We start from the raw sequence: 13,443 nt of genomic DNA on the forward strand, positions 1-13,443 counted from the left end.
ACAATGATACCTAACAGGTAAATATAAAGAAAAGAAGTTTGTCTTGGTTCAGGGTTTGGTCCAAGGGTGAGGGCCACATCTAGGGATGCTGGCCTTCTAGCAGTGTCCAAGAGTGGTACCAGGCATCATTGGAAAGGGACAGACAACACACATTTCTTTCTCCTCTGGCTTCTCTCCTTCTATGAATTCTCCAGAATCCAATCACAGAACTCTACCCTGATGACTTAATCAAACCCTCACTTCTCACACTTTGTATATTGAATGTCGGCAGGTACTGGGTATTCAGAAGTGAAGGAGACATGTGTACTTCTGATCTCAGTGAGTCTGTAATCTGTTAGGCAAGGGATGATAAACAGATACCATAGTGGGAAACAGTGATAAAGGATGAAATGTGACAAGAATGTCATTTCAGGTGAGGTGGTCAGGCAAGGCCTGATCTAAGGTGGGGACATCTGAGCACAAACCTGAGTAGAGTGAGCAGTAAGCTTGCATGCGTGTGTGTGTGTGTGTGTGTGTGTGTGTGTGTGTGTGTGTGTGTGTGTGTGTGTGGCGGGCAGGCAGGCGGGCGGGGGGGTGGGGTGGGGAGCAGCCAGTGTAAAGGCCCCGAGACAAGAGCAAGCTCAGCCTTCAGGGTGCACAGCAAGGAGGTCAACCTGCTGGAATAGATAGAGTCTGTAGCCGGAAGTGGTAAGTACTAGCTGTGTAAGATCAGAGGGAGGTCAAGTTAGATTAGGTAGGGCTGTTCTGGTACCCTAAGGACTTTGGGATTTAAGTGTGACTGGAATCCATTGTAGGTGTGGACTTTGGTGGGACACGATGTGACTCACCTTTGAAAAGGTCACTCTGGCTGTTTGAGCGGAGACTACGGAGTGAAAGCAGGCAGACCAGCAAGGACAGTGTCCAGCTACTGATAACCCCGACTTGAATGCTCTGCCAGGGCAGGGTGAAATGGTCTTCTTGCTGCTAAAACTCCTTCCCTGGGGGAGATTAAAACACGGTCTACCCCTCCTCCTAAGGTCCCAGTGACAAACCAAGGTGGGAACCAATGAGTTTATTAGGCTGATTTACAGAACAATGGGCAAGGGGTTCCCAGAAGCAGCATGGGTGACCTTAAAGCGGCCATATTGGACAGCCTGTGCCAGCATGGATGATGATTCCCTGATGGCTGTATAGACAGGGGTCTCTCTTCTATGCGGTTCCCACCTACATGTTCTCTAGTCCTTCCCAAAGACCCCCCAGGCTACATTCAATTAGGGTAGAATTATATCCAACAGAGATGGCTGAATACTTAGCTGAGGGCCCTATGCACCCCTCCCACCCGAACCCACTCTTTCTGTGAGGAAACATCAATAGTCAACAAGCCCAGCCATGCTGATCTTTCTCTAGCAAGCCCAGCCAAACTCCTGGAGGCAAGTAAGGCGCAGGAGATAGTTCTATACAACACTTTCAAATTTTATTCATTTATTATTAATTGTTATCATTATTATTATTTTGATTTTTCGAGACAGAGTTTCTCTGTGTAGCCCTGGCTGTCCTGGAACTCACACGGTAGACCAGGCTGGCCTGGAACTCAGAGATCTGTCTGTCTCCTGAGTGCTGGAATTAAAGGTATGTGCTACCACCACGCCTGGCTACATTTCTTTTTTTCATTAATAAATTTTATTAATTATTGTGTGTATATGTGCGCACACACATGCTTATAGCACACACATGGAGGTCAGTTCTCTCCTTCTACAATGGGAGGAGTTCCAGGGATTGACGTTAAGTCATCAGACTTAGTGGCATGCACCCTTAGCCACCGAGCCATCGTGCCAGCCCTAGCCTTCTTTGAAAGACATCAACAAAAGTCCCTCTTATCTCCTTTGTGGATAACGGGGACTGATGTCACAGGGGACCGAGAAGGTATATGGGTACACACCTGTGGTACGGGCTTGGGAAACGGAGGCAGGAGGATGAGAAGTTCAATCAAGGTCATCCTCCCCAAGAGAGTGAGTTGGATGCCAGCCTGGACTACATGAGACCCCATCTCAAAAAAAAAAAAAAAAAAAAAAAACCCAAACAAACCAAGCCAGGGGTGGGAAAGATGGCTCAGCAAATGAAAATGAAAGTGTTCACTGTTCCCCGGACGGTGGTGGCCCACGCCTTTAATCCCAGCACTTGGGAGGCAGAGCCAGGTGGATCTCTGTGAGTTTGAGGCCAGCCTAGTCTACAGAGTGAGTTCCAGGAAAGGCGCAAAGCTACACAGAGAAACCCTATCTTGAAAAACAAAACAAACAAACAAATAAAAAACAGAAAGTGCTCGCTGTCCTTCCAGAGGACTTGAGTTCTGTCCCTGATACTCACATAGGATGACTCACAACCATCTGTCACCTCCAGCTCCAGGGGCTCCAAAGCCCTCTTCTGACCTCCAAGGGTATATGCGCTGAAGTGGTATATACCCCCATACGTACATATAACAACATTAAAGAAAACCAAACCAACCAACCAACAAAAACCCCCAAACAACAACAAAATTATAACAGAATCCACACAGGTTATATACACAGGCTAATACTTTTAAATAGGACATATGTAATAAATAGAAATAAATATCAAAATAGAGGACATATATATTACATAGAGCATTTCTGGGGAGTATCCTTCTTAGGACTTTATGAATGTCAAATTACATGGTCCTCCACAGTGTTAATGGCTGTCCCCACTTTGCAGACGGACACAGAGAAAGACGGGCATAGAGAAGGTATTTGTCCCTGGTCCCACAGCTAGCAAACGGCAGAGCCAAGAGTCGGTTCCCAGCTCTGGCTTTCAAGCCAAGATGCACACACCATCACTGAGTGAGCTTGACACCTCTCTGATGCCAGCACCGGTCCAGTAGGTGTTCCTGCCATGGTTCTTGCTCTGACAGAGGAGGTGGCACACCCATTTTTAACAAACACTTCTCAGCCAGCCCTCAGCAGGTCTTGTCTGCTCTTTGGCTCGACTCTGCTCAGGCTGTTGCCAGTCCCGGAGCACTTTGTCCTTTTTGCTAATGTCCTGAGGTCAACTTTGCCTCCTCTCATTGCCACACACAAGCTTTTTTTTTTTTTTTCTTTCTTTTTTTGGTGTACGACTCTCTCCACCAGCCCCGCCTCATTGCCATTTGTTACAAGTTGCTTTAAACGCTCCAGAGCGTCATGTTTTCCACGCTTATGTCGAAGTAGACCACGTGCCTCTTCAACTGAGAGCTGAAGGCCAGGGGTGAACATGACAGACAGTAGTAACCTGATCTTTCCAGAAACACTGAGCTGGAGGGCAGGTCCTCTTCCCCTTTAGCACTGACTCCTTCCTCCCAGCACTAATCGGGAACGAGGTGACAGGTGGTGAATATCCACTCATTTATTTGAGCGCCTACTATCTATTAGTTAGGCCGTGTGATGAGTGCTGAGGATATGGTGGGAAATCAGAGGCTCATTTGGTCACCACCACCGTTAGGGCTTTCCATGCAGCTCAGTCTGAGGGTCCCCAGCATCCCTCAGACCCCAGATGCAGTAAAGACTGAGAAGCTCAGTGGCCGGAACCGAAGCAGATGGCAGGAGGCAGGAGTGGCAGCCAACCAGAAGTACGTACACACGCCTCTGGAAAACCGGACTCCACAGTCACTGCAAAGACCCCGCTCTGAGTGAGGTCACCCGGGCCACATGGGGCACAAACATGGAGTAGTTGACCAGCGGAGCTTGTGCAGCCATGGAGTTGGCTTGGTGTGTGTGTGTGTGTGTGGTGGTGGTGGTGGTGGTGGGGGGGGGGGGTTGGACTGGGCACACTTAGGAGTCAGAACTCTAGGGATTCAGAGCTGAGACGCTGGTGTCTGCATTCCGATCGCAGGACTGTTGTTTATGTGTGTAAACCTGAGCAAGTCCCTCAACCTTCCCGGAGCTTATTTTCTTCATCAACGAAATGGGTTTCCAACAACCCCAGGGTTAAGTGCCTGGAAAGCTTCCCCAGAACAGTGCCCGCATAGAAAAATACTCGGGAGAGGAGGCAGTGACCACGCTGCTCCCACCTCGTGGGGTCCTTCGGGGTCCCGACGTCCGTCAATCTTTTCCAAGGGATCTGGTCCTAGTCCACTAAGGGCGCGCCCCGCTTTGATATATTTATTTGCTTGCTTGGGCGGAGCTTGGAGCGCAACAAGGAGGAGGAGGCGGCGGCGGAGGCGGAGAGCGCAGAGAAAGGGAAGCCACCCGGGGGCAGCGAGCTAGCCAGGCGGGGCGGGGGAGGAGTCAAGCCGGGTTCCAGGGGCCGGGCGCTGCGCGCATCGAGAGCCTGGGGCGGCGGAGACAGGGGCGGGGGCGACGCTCGCCGGCCAATGGCGCGCGGCGCTACCGCAAGGGCGGTGCAGGAACCCCGGCCGCTGACAGTCAAAGTCGCCAACTCCGCCCTAGTACCCGCGGGATCCCGGAGCCCGAGCCCGAGCGGGGCCGAGGCCGCCCAAGGCGCGCTGCGAGCGAGTGAATATGGCAGCAGAATGAGGAGCCTGGCGCCGGGTGGTGGCCGCTGCTGCGGTGCTGCAGCTCGCGATCGGCGCCTGGCACACCACGAGCCGCATTCTTAGTCGGCCTCCGGGTTATTTCATTCGGCACCAAGGACCGCGGAAAAAGGAGATCCGCAGCCCAGAGAGGGTGGTGAAGCGGGAGCGCGAGCCGGGAGAGAGATTCTGCGGGGATGAGCCGGCCATGGGGCGGCCTCGGCGGGGCGCACGGAGCCGACCGGCGCTACAGCGGGACCGCTGCCTGAGCCCGGGCTCCACGGGACTTCGGGGCCTCGTGCGTCCTGGCGGAGTCCCCGCCGCTGTCTCCAGGAAGGACACGCTACTCGCGTGGCGGGCACTGCAGCGGTCACGGCGCTGAGGCTCCCGGAGCCTACAGGGTCTGTGGTTCGGTGCGCTGTCACGCCGCCGCACGCGGGCGCCTTGCCCGGGGCTCGGCGGCTGGCGCTGCGCAGCGAGATCGGCTGCGGGAGCCGGGGACTGCGGGACTGGCAGGAGAGGCGTGCGCGCGGGTGTTCGACTGGAGATCCCGGTAGAAGCAGAGCCGGGCGGACCTGAGCAGCCATGCTTCCCGGGGTGGGCGTGTTCGGCACCAGCCTCACGGCCCGTGTCATCATCCCGCTGCTGAAAGATGAGGGCTTCGCGGTGAAGGCGCTGTGGGGCCGCACGCAGGAAGAAGCCGAGGAGCTGGCCAAGGAGATGAGTGTTCCTTTCTACACTAGCCGCATCGACGAGGTGCTGCTGCACCAGGATGTAGACTTGGTGTGCATCAACCTGCCGCCGCCGCTCACCAGGCAGATCGCTGTCAAAACGCTGGGTGAGCGACCCCTCCCCCAGCCCTCTCCTCTTTAGCCTGGGTCTTCGCTTCGCGCCCTCTCCAATTGCAGAAGCGTGCACCCCAGGGATTCCAAACCTATGCATGTTACTTCCAGCTTTCCCATTCCCAGTCCGTGGCCTTCCCCACCTCCACGCTTCGCTCCTGGCACCACCTGGAAGCGCATCCCCACGTGCGGAGTGCTGAGGCTGGAATAGGCTTGGGTTCCAGGTATAGGAACCAGGTGGATCAGATGCAGAGATCTGAAGATGGGTTGCTGTTCCGGGAGAGGAAACTCGGTCCGCAGCTGTATGTGTTAGTGCTCTGGTGTGTTGGTGCGTACGCGTCTAGGAGAGGCGAGCGCGCGGCCCGGAACCCCTGAATAAAGGGCCGCACACGTGGCAGGGGTTTTCCCCAGTGTACCTGTTGTCAGCATCTGTGGCACCCTATTCGGGTCGTTTGTTTCCACTGTAAGTGAGTTCAGTGTGAGATTAGAGACGTGACAGCTGGCTGGAATGACCTCTTTCTGCTTTAGAAGCAAGCAAGGAAGGACGGTGGAAGTGAGAGTGGGCGGGTCTATTAGAACATTCTCAGATGTGTCAGAGGTTAGTAGAGACTGTAGTTTAACCTTTGGGCACAGTCTCCCAGGAGTAGTCTTCTACTCCAATTGGGAGTTAGTAATATACCTTATATTCTTAGGAGACGGGCATTGTGGTTTCAGAGGCAAGGATGCTTTGTGTGGGAAAAGGCCAGACGCTGCAATTTCCTTTGGAAACGTGCGATGGCACCTCCGTATTTTGCCTCCGGAATATTCCCAGACGCTGTGTTTACAAGTAGGCTGGGGCTCTGCTGTGCTCAGAGGAATGTCTTGAGCAAGTCTATCAGCAGCTCTTTTCCATACCCAAAACAACCCCACTCTGCCATTCTCAGACGTTAGTTGCTCACCTTTGGATGTCAGCGTCTTAATTGGTGAAGAAAGAGAAAAAGCTCCTGAGCTGGGGATGTTGCTCTATGGCAGAACACCTGTCTGGCATGCACAAAGGCATTAGGTTTCAACTCTCAGCACTGGAGAAAGGAATCCATATAAGTTTTTGTTTTATATTGACAAGACCGAATGAATTACCTCTTCAGAATGAAGCATCAGGGGCGCTATTAACTGAGTTTACTGTGTGACAGGGACAGCCAGGACTTCGCGCTTCCGTGGCGGGCTGCAAGCTTTCATCTTTTCCTTCTTAAGTTCGTTTGCCAGTGGTTTGAGGTAGTCTATGATTATGGAAAATGTAGAGGCACTGAATTTACAAGTGTTGACGCACACATGTTGACGGCTTCCCTGGAAGCCCTATGAGGCTCCTCTTGCTTGTACCTTGGAGGCCACTCTTGACTGGCTTCACAGTCATGGTTAGGAAGTTGTACACACACACAACACAGGAAGTGGAAAACCCCAAGCAGTTATCAGTCTGGCCTTGGCCGTTGGGGGCTTTGCACATATTAACGTTTACTTGCAGTTGAAATGAGCCACCTTTCAGTGAGTCCTGGTGAACTGTCCTCCTTATTCCATGGCCAGCAAGGGTATAGACTGGTGGCGCAGTCCATGCCATGGCCTGATAAAGAGAGGGCACCGGACAAGTGAGATCAGTGGAATCACAAACATCCTCCTGTGAGTTCCAGAAACTTCCTTCAAAGCCCTACTGTTACCAGACTTTGGGCCACACCCTGTGCCCCAGCAAGCCAGGTTCAACCACCTGTCCTCCATAAGTCAATTAAAATACCCACATTGGTAGCAGAAAAGGAGATCTCTTCAAACATTGGGAAGAGGGACAAGAGAGACCTAGTGACCGCTCCAAGTCCATTTTCAAGGTCTTGACGTGAGGTGGAGGTTTAGATAAAGGGCCAGAATTATGTATGGCTGAGCAGTTCCTGTCCAGCTGCTGTCTACCCATCACTGTTCTGGCTCCACCCTCCTGCCAGGTGGGCTGACAAGTTGCAAATCTCTTTCCCTGAGAAAATGTCCCCCTCTGGCTGACCCAGGCTTTATGCTTTCTCTCCTCCCAGCATGAGAGTCCTGGGGGGATTCCAGTTTCTGGGGGTCCGTTGTTTTAACTGATAGTCAAAATGAGGGCTGTTCCTTTAGAATATCTTCATTCTTTCCAGGCCAGTTGCAGCGCCTCAGTGGCATATCTGCTGTAGAGACATTTCTGCCACACACAATTTGTTCGCCATTTAGGGCTGCCTGTAACTGAGAACCTCTTGTGGGCCAGTCTGTGTGGTAGTTTGTTGTATAGAAAGCCTTTTACTGCGATGAAAACAAGTCTCTAAGGCAGACATTTGACTGATTTTACAAACGAGGCTACCCGGATTCACAGAACTGAGTTTGAGCTACCCTTGGCCTTACAGCTAGAGAGCTGCACCCAGCAGCCAGCCTCTGGTTCTTTCTGAAGCCTGTTCCATTAGCACAGTTCCTTTTGTTAGAGATGGCTGGGGAGGTCCTGTGTGGCTTTCTACCCCACCATTGGAATTGGTTCCCCACATAGTGCCAGCGCCATCTCCTGAATCTGGCTTTGTTACCCTTTGTGCCTAGTTGCTTCCCATTACAGACACCAAGGTCCTCATCTAGTTTCTGAAGTTTTCAGATGGTCCCGGCTCACCCCTGCTGGTTCATCTGTCACGGTGCTTCAAGTTGCAGGGCAGAACCATAGGCACTGCCCCACTGTCTCTGCTTTAGGAAAAGCCTGAGCTTGGTGGCACAACAAGCAGAACTGGCTTCTGATGAGCCTGGCCAACCTCAGGTCCTGCAAGGCGTTCAAGAGTCCTGTGAGCTTGGGCTATCGCAGTGGTTCATTGAGTAGAGATGCTTGCCATACAAGCCTGGAGACCTGAGTTTGATCCTTGGAACTCACAAGGAGGTGGAGTGAGAGAGCTGATTTCATGAGATTGTCCTCTGACTCTGACTGTAGCATGAGTGCGCACGCACACACACACACACACACACACACACGTTTCAGGATATTTGATTGCACTGTGACACTCCAAGACTGTGTTAATAAAGTTAAACTTGGATCAGGAGGGCAGAGCCAGCATCTAGTTGACAAGAATTGACAAAAGAGATTTTGGAGGACCCAGGATACGATAGAGAGGCACAGGAAGTATGGAGAGAAGATCAGCTGGTTCCTCCTCTGCTGCTTCTTTGATCTACTAAGTTTTCACCCTAATATCTGATCCTTGAGTCGTTATTGGTAATAGAACAACTTAGATAAACACCCCCCCCCACCCCCCACCCCACCCCCACCCCGCTCTCTCTCTCTCTCACACACACACACACACTAGAACTCCATGAGCCAGTTAATCTACCAGTAGGGAGTTCTTGGAGAGACTCTTGGTTCACATGCTCAAGCTTGTCAGGAACACTATTGTTCCTGGAGCTGGATTAAGAATTGTGTAGCCTTCAAAACTGATCATCTGTTGGCATCTCCTGAATCTTGTTCTTCTGTTTCTCAGCCCCACTCCTTCCCCTGTGTACCCTTCTAGGCTCTCAGTGCTGTGAAACTTTGTACTTTCTAGAAGCAATTTGAATGCGTTTGTTTAAAATTCAAATGGTATTTAGTTAGTTTGAATAGGTTATATATCTACATGCTACAAATTTAAAACACTGTAAATGTACACAATGCAGAGTAAGGGCACCCCATTCTGAGGCAATCAACCTTACTACTTTTTTCAATGTCTTCTATTCAAGATTTTTCTGGATATAGTAGTAAATATACATGTAAGAATTTTCATGTCCCATTTTGGGTGATTGGTATAAGTCATTCATACTCCTGAAAAGCCACTTTCTATCCTGACAGTGTTAGCCTGTATGTATATTAAAAACATTTCATATTATGTAAAATTTTAGTGTATCATATTCAGTCAGCCCTCCATGTTTGTGGGTTCTGCATTTGTGAATTCAACCAACCATGAATCAAAAAATACTCGAAAACCCAAAGAAATTGTCCCTGTACTGAACAAATACAAATGTTTTTCTTGTCATCACTTCCTAAACAATACGGTAAGACCACTGCATACTGTATTTCTATCCTGTTAGCCACCCGAGGCAAGCTAGAGATGGTGGAAAGCAGGGAGGATGTGTAGGTTACATACAAATGCTAAGCCGTTTTTTATGTATGGGATTTGAGCCTCCATGGGCCTTTGCCGCACCCATGGGGATATTCAGGAACCAATTACCTGCAGATAAGGATAACTGAATGCATCTGTATGTATATGTAATATATTTATGTTGTACACAAATATATACACTCCATGCACACACACATACATATATTTAGAATGTGAATATATCCTTTGTCATGTTTGGGGCTATATAGGATTTCATTGTATGGGTGAAATTAAAGTGTATTTGACCTGTTCCCTGTTATTTAACATTTAGGTTGTTTCCCATCTTACACAAGCATGAAATGAGTCATCTTGAGGCACTGCCATTTTGTACACATTAGTGTATTTGTAGCATAAATGCACAAATTGAGAGCTGGTCAGGGGGCGTATTCTCATTTGAGTTGACATAGATACAGCATTTTGTCAGTGTCCTTCTGAGCTGCTCCCCAGCAAGGCCCTGGACTCTAGGTGCCTGGAGGTTGCTAGGAGAGTTTGGTTCACACTGTTTAGTCCAGACAGGCTAGCACCACTGTGGAGACCCACAGAGGTTTCCTAGTGAGAAAAAAATCTGAGCTTGCTTTACCCAGCCGGGCTGCATAAGGGGCTGATTTGACCACGTGCGTGGTTACTAGGTGTGTGGAAGGGTCTGCACATGGGCTGTGTGGTGGTGTGCTTTGATCTAGCAAGGGGGAGGTCTTTTGCCCCGCCCCTTGGCATTGTTATAAAAAGCCCTTTTGAAGAGACAGAAGGGGCCGGTGGATTTTGATCCAGGTCCTCCCAAAGCTATCCTGTGTTTCTGCCTGTCTCCTCTCTGCTATCTATCTACAAATTCATTATTCCTCTCTTCTCCTCATAGGAACCCTGCAAAAGGTGGAAGCTGGCCTCCCACACACCACTCAGGCCAGTACCACTTCCTAGCTCTCCATGGGTCAGTTAGAACCTGCCAGAACAGTGCCCTCTTGCTGCAGCCCTCTCTCCTGAGGTGAGGCAGTAGCTGTCTGGCTGCCTGCAGAGAACTGGTCTATTCTCTGTACCATGGGAAAGGTGAATGTGTAGGAGTCCGCACATAAATAAATAATACCTGCAAATGGCAGGCACTTCAGTGGTTCTCCTGGAAGTTGGACTAACTAACACTCACGCTTAGGAGGGACTTAGATTCCTGTTGTCCTGCCTTCACTTTGCCTCTTAGTCCTTGAGCAATTGGGCTCAATCTTGGATGCACCACCCACCAGTACTTAGGCCTCTATTATGTTCTTGGAATTCCCCAGCCACTTATCTGACTGCCGGGGTCTTTGCACTGACTCTGGATGGTTGTCCAGATGGCTCTCTCCCCTGCCTTTGAATGGCTGGACTACTGTCTACCTTGCCTTTGAATGGCTGGACTACTGTGTATCTTGCCTTTGAATGGCTGGACTACTGTCTACCTTGCCTTTGAATGGCTGGACTACTGTGTATCTTGCCTTTGAATGGCTGGACTACTGTGTATCTTGCCTTTGAATGGCTCTTTGTCTACAGATCTATGTTTTGAGGGAGTGACGTTTCTGGCCTCCTCTTCCATCTTCCGCCTCTGGGTCCATCTCTATCTCTGGTGTCTCCTTTCTGTTCTTGGCGACACTCTCACAGCTGGCGAGCCTCATGGGTGTCATCTTAACTGCTCTTTGTCCCTCTGCTGGAGGGCAGCTCTCTGAGGGCTGAGCTTTTGTCTGTCTGTCCCCCTGAGTAACTCTTTACCCCCTGGACAGGGCCAGATGCCCAGTCATCTAGCAGACAGGCTGCAATGAATGGCCGATGAATGTGGAGCGCCTTTTCATTGTGTGACCATGTGACCTCAGGAATCACAGATTAGGAATAGGATACATCTATCAACAGGGCATTTTTTGTGCCCTGTGTGGTATTCTGTACCCTCTTCTAACTTTACCGTTCATTGGTATTATGTGGGGAGCCCTTCAAAATACAGATTTCTGGGTAGTAACCGAGATGAACAATTTCTACCTAGCTCATGGTTGCAATACTGGACCAGCTAGACACGGGAGTTATTAAAGCACTCCACCCTTGGAAACAGAGGGGGACCTCCCTCCGTGAGTGAGAAATTATCGTGCAGGACTGTGCCAAAAATACCTGCTGCCTTGTGTGGAATGTGATGACACTTGCTGTCATGCTCTCTGTCCTCATGGTTGGAGGTGGCTGTGAAGACCCATGGGAATGGAAGGCTTCCCTGGGGCAGTGAGTAAAGCTGGAGACTTTCCTTGAGCTCTGATCTTCCTGTGCACAAATCTTGCCTCTCAACTCCTTTGGCATTTGGTGTCATTAGTGAAGGACCTGGAGCAGTCCATCCACCGTTTCCTGGTAGCAGTGGTCACTTTAACGTGAGGAGGGCTGCTGGGATAGAGGTGAGCTGCCGGTCTCAGGCCATTGTTGCCACACTGGTGATCATACGAGCTGCAGATAATGTCACGGGTGGACTTGGACTTGAAGGGAGCCATTCTGAAATCCTAGCAGCCCCTGAATTTCCAGTTCTTCCTTGGAGTTTGTTTTGGACCTCTTCCTATCTTAACACCGCAGAAAAGAAGTGATTGTATTCTCCGGGTTCCTGTGCCTGCATGCAGCAGGAAATGGTTTTTGGTCCACCAGTTTGGTGTAGAATTGAGGAAGCCCTTGGGCATTATGTAAATGAGAGAAATGACTCTGTGTATGGTGAGGAAAGCCTGAGTGTGAGGAGGCTTATTGCATCTCACTGATATGAGGTGCGCTTGAACGATCCTTTGCTGGGTGTGTCGGGCTTTGGAGATGGATAGTTCTGTAGTTTATCTTGGAAGGAGAAAGTAAATGAAGAAGTTGGGCATTTTGATACCTGAGCTGGGAGAACGACATGCAACAGGAAATAAAAAAAAAGCATGCTTAATATGTGGCATATTGTGACACATTTGCTGGCTGTGACCTAGGAAGGAGCCTTGTCATATAAAATGTTGTGTATGGTTAAAGTAGCTAGTTACGGGAACTGTTGGTGGGCCACTACTGTGTGACTTTGGGGGAGGTATTCACTTTAAAAGTTATTTCTGAAAATTCAAAAAAATTGTTATAGTGTGTATGTGCAGATCTGAGGGCAACTTGGAGTTGGTCCCCCTTTCTACTTGTTAAGTGGGTTCTGGGGATTGAACTCGGGTCTAAGCTTGTGCAGTAAGCACGTTTATTCACTGAGCCATCTCACCAGCCCTTTGGAAATGACTGTTGTGTGTGGGTATGTGTGTGTCACAACCGTCATGTGGTGGTCAGAGGAGAACTGATGGGGGTCAGGTCTCTACTTCCCACCTTGAATTCTAAGGATCCAATTCAGTAAGTAATTTTACCTCCTGAGCCTTGTCACCACCCAGTACCCATTGTTCTTGAGCCTCAGTTAATCTCATCAGTGAAATGGAGCTAATGATACTACCATGTGAGACATTTAAAATGAGAAGGATTGTGTCAAGACCTGGCCTGTGTCCCCACTCAGTTATATGTATTGGCTCAGTAAACATTCATTTCTTTTTGTCTCTTATGTGACCAGCTCTCTAGCTGGCATATATTCATATATATATATATATATATATATATATATATATATATATATATATATATATATATATATGATGCTTTTTCCTGGGAATGGGTAGGAGTAGAGACAGTGTCTCACCTTATAGTCCAGGCTGGCCTTGAACTTGGTGCAATTCCTCCTGCTTCAGCCTACTGGGATTACAGGTGTTAGTCACCATCCATGCTTAGATTGAATGGTTCTTATTTTCAATTAAAAACATTGGCACACGCCTTTAATCCCAGCACTTGGGAGGCAGAGCCAGGCAGATCTCTGTGAGTTCGAGGCCAGCCTGGGCTACCAAGTGAGTTCCAGGAAAGGCGCAAAGCTACACAGGGAAATCCTGTCTCGAAAAAACCAAAAAAAAAAAAAAAAAAAACCAAAAAACAAAAA

General features: G+C 49.5%; 1 protein-coding gene across 3 annotated transcripts in view; it reads left to right on the plus strand.

Moving 5' to 3' along the window:
• The first annotated feature begins 3,789 nt into the window (after positions 1-3,789).
• Positions 3,790-13,443, plus strand: part of Gfod1 (glucose-fructose oxidoreductase domain containing 1) — a 106,173-nt gene continuing 96,519 nt past the window's right edge. Inside the window, exon 1 of one of the 3 annotated variants that reach the window (XM_052727361.1) lies at positions 3,790-5,339. In XM_052727361.1, coding sequence (XP_052583321.1) covers positions 5,087-5,339 — 253 coding nt within the window. In that variant the 5' untranslated portion in view covers positions 3,790-5,086. Of the gene's footprint in view, positions 5,340-5,623; positions 5,646-5,783; positions 5,807-13,443 lie in introns of those variants that run through there. The other 2 variants (XM_052727362.1, XM_052727365.1) reach the window with 2 other exon arrangements.

The sequence above is a fragment of the Peromyscus californicus genome, unplaced genomic scaffold (genome assembly GCF_007827085.1).
Source record: "Peromyscus californicus insignis strain IS unplaced genomic scaffold, ASM782708v3 Scaffold_8__1_contigs__length_139910024, whole genome shotgun sequence".
Classification (NCBI taxonomy): Eukaryota; Metazoa; Chordata; class Mammalia; order Rodentia; family Cricetidae; genus Peromyscus; species Peromyscus californicus.